Source organism: Neltuma alba, unplaced genomic scaffold, assembly GCF_004799145.2.
Source record: "Neltuma alba isolate B1F8T4 unplaced genomic scaffold, ASM479914v2 tig00012846_pilon, whole genome shotgun sequence".
Lineage (NCBI taxonomy): Eukaryota > Viridiplantae > Streptophyta > Magnoliopsida > Fabales > Fabaceae > Neltuma > Neltuma alba.
The window spans coordinates 363,241-372,669 of NW_021637233.1; the positions used below are offsets into that span (position 1 = coordinate 363,241).

General features: G+C 34.3%; 1 protein-coding gene across 1 annotated transcript; it reads right to left on the reverse strand.

Annotated features, from left to right (window-relative positions):
- Window positions 1–8,501: 8,501 nt before the first annotated feature.
- LOC114731799 (uncharacterized) lies at window positions 8,502–8,939 on the reverse strand. Its single transcript, XM_028919054.1, has one exon. It carries the CDS (start codon window positions 8,937–8,939, stop codon window positions 8,502–8,504), a length of 438 nt encoding a protein of 145 aa, XP_028774887.1.
- Between the last annotated feature and the right edge of the window lie 490 nt (window positions 8,940–9,429).

Consider the following 9,429-nt stretch of genomic DNA (forward strand, 5'->3'; position numbering starts at 1 on the left):
TTATATTTCCTCTATATATGTGTGTGTGTGTGTGAGCAAGTTTTGCAGTTCTGATCTTCATCTGTACATGCCAAGTTTCTTTCAAAGAATTAACTTGCAGAAAAGAAATAATGGCGAAGGCAAAAATGGTGTTTTCACTGTGGATGTGCTTTATGTTAGTGTTCATGTCTTTTTCAGGGTTCTTATACCGTCCTCTTGTTACGCCAACTTCAGTGAAGAAAAATGCAGCCGCGGAGCCAGGTTTAGTGTCCAAACCTCAAATCTCGAGACTTAGTCCTGGGGGACCAGATCCCAGGCATCATTAATGAATCCTATAGTGTTGGAAATTAAGATACGATCATCTGCACTCAGTGTTCTACTTTCTGTTTGTCATTAAGTTTTATGTATTTGAATAAGTCTATAACAAACTGGGCTTTACGAGTTCGTCCTCTATTTTTTCATTAATTCTTTTGGTTTAAAAGAAAATAAGGAATGAGACTCCAAAAGTTCAATTTAGTAACGATTAATAGTTTCAAAAAAATTTTTAGAAGTGAAAAATATGGATACAAAAATTTGTAAATTTTGAGTTCTTAATTATATCTCTTAAAATAATCTATTAAACTTAAATGCCTAATTTACAATTGTCATTATCATATTTGTAAATTTTTGGGCTTTATGACTCCTGCGCATTAGAATAACTCAAGCAGCGAATCCGCTTTCTGTTCCCTTCTACTTACTTTCTTTTAAATTACATATACTACATCGAGTACTTAATATAAAATCCAACTCACTAGACTAAAAAAACTAAATAAATTATTTAATTATAATATATGTTTTATGATCTCTTTGAAATACGTACTCCTATGCATAATTAGATTATATATTAGTTTTTAAGTTAGACAAATTAGTTTAGAAAAAAATACGTACTCAAATCAGTTGGGTCTTGCGGTAAAAATAAAAAATAGTTTAGTTCATCATATCAGCCGTGTTTTAATATTGCACCAATATCATATGGTAAGAGAAAATTGTCACCGAGGCAGCCAATTCGCTGTTGTTCCCCCCTTTTCCCTCAAATTGTGGGATTTTTTCACTTTTATTTTAACTTGCCTTCAACTTCATAAAAGCTCCTACAAAATGACATATCATATTAACACTCAAATTAATTGAATTTATAAAAGAATATTTCCTGCTATTTTTAACAAATATATATTGGATTGTCAGAGATATTAATGAAGAATTCATCACACAATCAATTAAGATCTTGTATGTGTTAGTAGTCCTAATATGTATATAAAGAATCTATTATCATTGATTTTAGATGCAATGAGACGTGTATCCCCACCATGTAGGGGAGACAGTAATTTGGGTTTCTCTTAGCTAGAGAGAGGATAACATGGCTCTCTCTCTTCTAAGGGTTTTAGAATGATCTTGTAATGAGTTTGTTGCTTCATGGTTAACGAAGATGTTCTTCTCCATTTTATTATGGTTATTCTTCTCCAAGTAATATTGTTCATGCATCGTATCAGAGTGTGGTCTCATCGAGATTGTAGTTTTTGTGTGTGAGTACATTGACGATGGTGGTGTGCATCCCAAATACTCAACTTTCGATCCATCTTCTATCTCCAAAATCACCATACTCTGGACTCTCTTTCAGCTTTTTTTTTTTTTTTTGGGGGATATTTGTCATCATTGGACTCTTTCTCAGTTCATCACGTGACCTTTTATCGCCTCTAGTGTCTTTCTTCTGTTCAAAGGAGATAAGCTCCACAGTCTCTTTTGGTTTTCGTGACAGGATCTCCAGAATCTTAGCGAGGTCCACCTCACTAATCATCGTCAATTTACTGGTGGACAAAGCGGTGGACAACCTTTTCAACCTTCCCAGATGCAACCATGGCAAGCATATTAAGCGTGAAAATTATAGTGGAGGGAGAGTGGTTCATCTTTGGTTTCTCACCAAGTGATGCTATCAAAAGTTGATAGGCACCGTAAATATGCGAGTCGCAAAAATAAATAATAACAAATCAAAATCAATCTTACAGAAAAACAAATTAACAAGTGATTAGGCAATAAAAATTCTCTTTTTATTTAAGTAAAGTAAATCAAAATTGAATTTGAAGTAAGGAAAATGAGATTAAACGTAAATAGAAATAAGAGTTTACCAAATTAACAAATGCAAATAACAAAACAAACAACCTAGCGTTACTAATCTATTATTTGCTTCTTAGATCTTATCCCCACTAAATTAGTTAAACTTTATTAGTTATTATATCCAGAGTCTTGATAGCTATAAATACTTATCAGTTCGCTTATAGCTCTACCTCAATTATATAATGTCTCACATAATTATACTGGACACAAATTATTCCAATTTCACTATAATTTGATTATATGGATCATCTAGGTATATTTCTATCTTATATGCAAATTAGATTCAACTCTACAGTACTTAATCCCGTGGTTCTCTTTAAGATTCCCTTTCGTCAAGTTTAATCATCAATTCCCAACAAGCTCAATGGTGGCCAAGTATTAAGCAAATTACAATAAACACGAGATTAAGTAAATTGAATCAAAATTAAGTATAACAAAATAATAGGAATAACCTCTAAATCACAAACAACTTCATAGCTCCTCTAAGTAGAAAAACAAACTTATCACCAAAAAAAAAAAGAGTAGAAAAACAAACTAGCCACAAATGGTTTTCAACAAAATCAACTCAGCTACAATAAAATCTAGCTTCGAAAACATAATCGAAGAATAAGATGAACTGAGAATTAAGACACTGTTAAGCCAGCAAAACCAATTAACAGACTCCGTAGCGTCTTCCTCGGCTCTGTCTCTCTCCCCTCTTTCACTCTACTCTGTTCCACGCTGGCAGCTTCTCCTCCACCAAGACCGTCACACTTGAAGAAGAAGATGAACCACCTGCTCCTCTATGAAGATGCAGAAGACAGTTGGACAGTTCCTCCCCTTTGCTCGCCTGAAATTCGCCGTCTTCAGGTCCAGGAAGAAGACGACGAAGTTTACTTCTCTGCAAAACTAGTGAACTTATAACACTCCAAATTTTAAAGAATAAAAAATAAAATTTATTAAAATTATTTTAATTCTAAGTAAAGTAGAAAAAATTATGGAATAATAATTTTGGATGCTTAGAAATTTTATAGAAAATTTTATTTCCTCAAAAATGGATTAAATAATTTTAAAGTTAATTTTCAAAGCAAAATGACTTATTTTCATAGAAAATTTAAGAAAAAATAGTTAAAGGTTTATATTTGAGTTGAAAATTTTAGAAAAATTATTTTATGAGATAAAAAGGCTAATTGAGGTATAAATTCTTAAGATCTACTAAAGATTAATTTTTAGAATTAAGGGCTATTTTCTTTTGGAAAAAATAGTTAGGAGTTAATTTTTGACCTAAACTTTTTAGAAAAACTATTTTATGGGTCAAAGAAGCTACTGAATAAGGAAAGTCCATATAAGATATTGTGAAATAATTTCTGGATTTATTCTGTGTTTCAGAAAATAGAAGAAAGGATGAAATTGGGAATAAGAAATGTTAGAAGGGTATAATGGTCATTTCTGATCCTTTCACCTACTTAAGCCCCCCTTCCCATCCCCACTTGCGACTTGCAATCTGAAACAGAGGGAGAGACTTGAGAAACCGAGAGGAAGAGAAACTATTGGAGGAGGTGATCGGAGGGGAATTTGGTGCATGCAATCGGTGATTTTGGTTAACGTAAGTCTCCTCATCACTCCCCTACCTTAATTTTCATCAAGGGCCGCTGTTTTGGGATTAGAATGATCGCTGAAAGTTCTTGGCTAGGAGGGGAAATCGCCGTTTAAGCCAAGAAACTGGTTGTATGATGTTAATTGATGGTTATGGAGTGTGTTTTTGTGCTTGCATGTTGATTTTCTTTTCTGGTTTTTAGCTTCTAACACAGGGGCTGATAATTTGAATAATGATGTCTGGTTTTTAGGTGTTGGATGTTAAATGAATGAGGCATATATGTGTGTTCTGGGATTGAATGTTTTCTAGCTTCATTGTGTGTAGAGTTTCGAAGCCCATGACTCCTGATTCTGGAGAGCAGCGACAAGTTCTGTAGGTTGTGAAGTTTCTGGTTTTTGTTGGTTAAAAACAGAAGCAGTGAACTATTGGTCTTGTGCGTCAGCTCCCACGAGATAGGAAAAGAAAATGATACATACATACATATATATATGCATATATGTTTGTTGATGCTACAAGAGATTTGGGACTGCATTTTCTGACTCAAGACGTGTTCAAGTTTGCTAAAAGATGGGAGAATGATCAGGTTTTATGGAAATTTAACGAGATGAATGAAATTCATATATATATATATATATATATATATATATTTCATACATGCAGGATAATATGAATTGAATCTAAAGTTCTGTTTACGATGGAACGTAGTTGAAAGTTGAAGAAATGGTGAGTTTGAGAAACGAGTCCGTGGGATTTAATGGAAAAGGAAATAGTTAAAAGTTTAAGGGTGTGTTATGGGTTCTAGATCAGTGGAAGCAAGGGGTGAATAATTTTGAGTATAAAAGCATAAAGTTAAATCTGAAACTTTGAGTTAATTAAATGTTAGAGAGGCCAGGGTTAAACAAAATGAATGAGGATTTTGGAAGCGCGTGGGTAAATTTATATGTTGATTTCTTGTGTGTTAGTTGAGTTATATTGAATCTGGATTCCAGACTTAATGTGTAGAGGCTTTTGAATGATAGTTTAAACATTGTTCTTAAGCTGGAAATTTTATGGAATTAAGAATGAAAGGTGTTGGGTTCGAGAGAAAGACTGAAAGCAAGCAAATGAATTTGAGGTGAATGCATACATGTAATTATGTTTGTGTGAAATATTGGATGCAGAATAATGTGAATTTAATTTGAAGTATGTTTAATCTCGAAAAAATTCCACATTTGTTGAAGGAGCGTGATAAGCATACGGGAAAGAGAAGAAAATATATTAAAATAGGATGATAGGCTTAAATTGTTTTGCTGTATGATAATTGAAGTTAACTGCCCTTAATTTGTCGCTTTAGGGTTACTCCAAAAATTAACCGAATTAATGCAATATAGTGCACAATCCGGGTCGTATTCACTTTGAGGAGCCGAAAATGAAATTAAATTCTAGTAAATAAATGCAAGTAACCTAAACTATAAAAGAGATTTCTTTATTTTGAAAAACTGTTAATTAAATACTACGAATCAAATTGAAATTAAAATACTTTTTTTTTGTTTTTATATAAAAGTGATTAAAATGAATGAAGATTAAAGAAATGAAAATGAGACACACAAGTAACAATGATAATAATCAATCCTCCAATTCAACAACGCAGGCAATCATCACTCTAAAAGATGTGGGAGTTAAAAACAATGAATTAAGAATTATAATTAAGCTTTTAATCCAACAACCAAGCCACCTCGAGTTGTCACAAAATATTTTTCTAAAATCCCAACTTACTAACTGCAACCAGAATAGTAAAATGGGATTAAGGATGCTAAAAACCAATGCTTAATTAGAACTCTTAAATCCAAAATAACAGAATTAAAGCTAGTAAGAGACAATATGATCCAAAATTCCAAGCCACCTTAGAAAATCACAATATATTAACTCCAAAATCAATACAAATGTCATAACCATAACATTATAATTGAAATCAAAGCTATAAACAGCCCAATATCAAATGCTAAGTAATAATTCAGTCACAATAATCTTCAAAGATAATCAGATTTAACAATACAAAATTTCCCAATAATTAGAATGACTATCCTAAGACCTAGAAATTGTTAAACAATTATTAGATAGGAAATTAAAGCAACTAAAACTTCCCTTTGATGATCTGAGCTCCTGCCATTATTGTTGAATTGGAGGATTTCAGAGCTCTAGTCACGCATAGCCATGAAAAATGCCACAATCAATGCTCTTTTGCAATCTGCCATGGAAGATACGTGACGGAACAGTGCAAAAGATGATTAAGGATGACACCGTGAGCCTCTGTTTCGCTGTTTCACTCCTTCTGGTTCACTGGTTCGTCGAGCTCGTGCCGCCCCAGTTCTGCTCGCGTCTTAGTTCAAGCTGTTGTCTCTCTGTTCTGTTGTGCTGCTGGTTCACGTCCCCTGTCACTGATTCTCTCTGCCACCAGAAAGATTCAACGGAGAAGATGATGAATGGTCCCCTCTCTTCGTTCGCCGCCTCCAGCTCGTGGGTCTCTGCTCTGTTTTCTTTTTATTTTCTCCGCCGCCCCCAAGCTCGCTAGGCGTCTTTTGTTTTTCCGCTCGTGTGTTTCGCTTCCGGGTCCCCCTGATGATGAATGTAATATTAGATATTAGGGGTGGAGCAAAACGCAGCGTTTTGCTCCCCCCTTTTATTATTTTATTTTACTTTTTTTATTTTTTTAATTAATTTTTTTCTTTTCTTTTTTTTTAATTTATTATTTTTATTTTATTTTATTTTCAAAATCTTCCAAAAACCTACAAGCAAAAATTCAAAGATAAAGTAGCATTAATTGTCCTCAAAAATCAATTAGTCACAATTAAACCAAAATATGACAATTTTGCCCCTATAAAATAATAATTCAAAATAAAACATATTAAATCAATTAATTAATCAATTAAGGTCAAAAGGGACTAATTAAGTTGACAAAACCCATATAAAAGATATCAAAATATATAAAAATAATTGAGTTTGTCAACTCCCCCACACTTAGCCTTTTGCACTCATAGGCAAAACATCATTAAAGAAGAATCCAATAGAGACACTCAATGCAAGCAAACATAAAACTAACTAAGCATGAATGTACAATTAACTCAAGCAACCTTTATTCTTAATTAATCAACAATCATAGAATACTTCAATGCAAAGAAATTAACACAAGAAACATAGCAGGATAAAAGAAGAGAAACATAATGGAGCTCACATATGGTACAAGTGTTTCACTCATCTCTCAAATGGGAAAAATTTCACTCAATCCACCTAGCTTAGCACCTACCATAAGCTTATAGAAATTCTAATATCTCCACCACTAACATACCTTAGGTTCATGATCAAGGGGACTTGAAGGGTTGTAATGTCGAAAAACAAGGCCAAATGAATGAATAGACTAACAAGTGAAATGCATGAGTAATAAAGTATCAACTAAAAGTGAGTTAAAGTACAATCATGAAACAACACCAATGTGCAGATTTTAACCTTTTGAGACAGAAATCCTTGCTCTTCAAACCACCATGGAATGCCTTATTTCAAATTTATTCTTTTGTTGCAACTTATTTTCGCTTTTTTTTTTAATAACTTTCTTTCTTTGGCTTTTTCTAAACACTTTTTTCTCTTTCTTACCTTTTTTTTTTTTGGCATCCAAACCTAAGAAGGAAAAGATATAGACATTAATGATGTACTTTTCAAAATGAAAAACCAAATGTAACTCATGCAAAAAACTTGCTAAAAAAAATGAATGGAATGAAAGTGAAGGCTCAAAGGGGTGAACAAAGGTTAAATGAAGTGGTTTGTGTTTGGGTAAAGGTTTAGAAATGAATGCCCCTATCATCTTCACAAATCTAGGTATTAATACAGCTTTGAAAAAGAATCTAAACAAGTTCTAGAGGTTAACCAAAACTAGGTGAAAATCACACAAGATGAGAAAGAATATATGGCTCAACAATCCTTCCATCAAGGCTTTCTCCAAGAGGTTTCTTCCTTAAAGATCAAGCTGTGAAACAGGGTAAATAACACTGCACCAAAAGTATTCTACTATGCTAATCAACTAAGAATAGAAATCACTCAAATCAAATGCAATCAAACTCAGCCGTGCAATATTCACAAGCATTGTGCAAAAGGATTTTAAAAGAGATGCTCAAGGATTACAAAAGTCAAAATTCAGCAATAGAGAAAAACAGCAACTCGCCCATACAGCAATGCAGAACATTGAGGCGAATGAAAACAAGAGGACAAAGAAACCAACAGCAAAATTCCCAAGCAAGAATCACTCAAATCATGCGATGCAATTCAGAAATCAACCAATAAGGCAGAGAAGAGAGCAATTATAGCAACAATACTTAGGAAACAGGAGCAAATCCAAAGGTGAAATTTTTTTTTAAAATAGCTCAACAACTCAACAACAATCCCTCCCCCACACTTGATCAATACATTGTCCTCAATGTAAGAAAAACAACATTATCTTAACCTAAACTCTCGAGTGAAGTGGAAGTTGTGAAGTCTGATTTGAAATCGAAGCACAACACGTCACTATCACGAAGAAGAGAGAAGGGAGAGGTAGGATAAGATAATGTGAAATGAAAATAGACAAGTATAAACCAAGTGATCAAAAGAGATGGTAGAATCAAGAGGAAACAAGACACACAACTACTAAACAGAAATAAACAGCTACAACTACAACTACAACTACTGGAAAAATTCCCTCCCCCACACTCTTTAACTATCTCAACAAACAGATATCACCAGCAATACAACAGAAAGTAAAAGAGTAGGGTGGAAGGGAACAACCGGGTGATCAGGGGGGTCTTTGATCCTCGTGGTAGTGCTTCAGCAGATGGCTATTGACTTGTGAAGTTATACCGGTTTCCTTATCTACGAGCTCTACCATGCCAAAGGGATATACTTTAGTAACTCTAAACGGACCTTCCCACTTGGTGACAAACTTCCCAGGCATCAGCTTCAACCGGGCTTTAAACTTCAAAACCTTGTCACCTTCATAAAATTGCTTCCTCAGAATTTGTTTGTCATGAATCATTTTCAGCTTGTCTTTGTAGATTCTGGCATTGTCATAGGATTCAAGTCTCATTTCTTTAAGTTCTTGGAGCTGCATCTTCCGATTGACTAGTGAAGATTCGAGATCTGCATCACATGCCTTGATTGCCCAATAAGATTTGTGCTCGATCTCTATAGGTAGATGGCAAGCCTTGCCATAGAGCAACCGAAAGGGGGACATGCCTATAGGGGTCTTGTAGGCAGTCCTGTAAGCCCAAAGAGCTTCCTCAAGCCTTTCACTACAGTTCTTATGAGATGGTTTCACGATCTTCTCAAGTATTCGTTTCACTTCCCGGTTAGAGACTTCAGCTAACCCATTCGTCTGAGGGTGATAATGAGTGGCCAGCTTGTGATTGACTCCGTGTTTAGCCAATAGAGACTTGATGGTCCTATTGCAGAAGTGTGTTCCTTGGTCACTGATGATTGCTCTTGGAATGCCATACCTGTAAAAGATATGAGAACGTAAAAACTTGGCAACAGTAGAAGCATCATCTTTTCTAGTTGGCACTGCCTCTACCCATCAAGACACATAATCTACTGCAAGTAATATGTATGAAAACCTAAAAGACGAAGGGAAGGGACCCATAAAATCCATGCCCCACACATCAAAGATTTTACAAAAATACATAGGTCTTAGAGACATCTCATGCTTCCTACCCAAATTCCCAAAC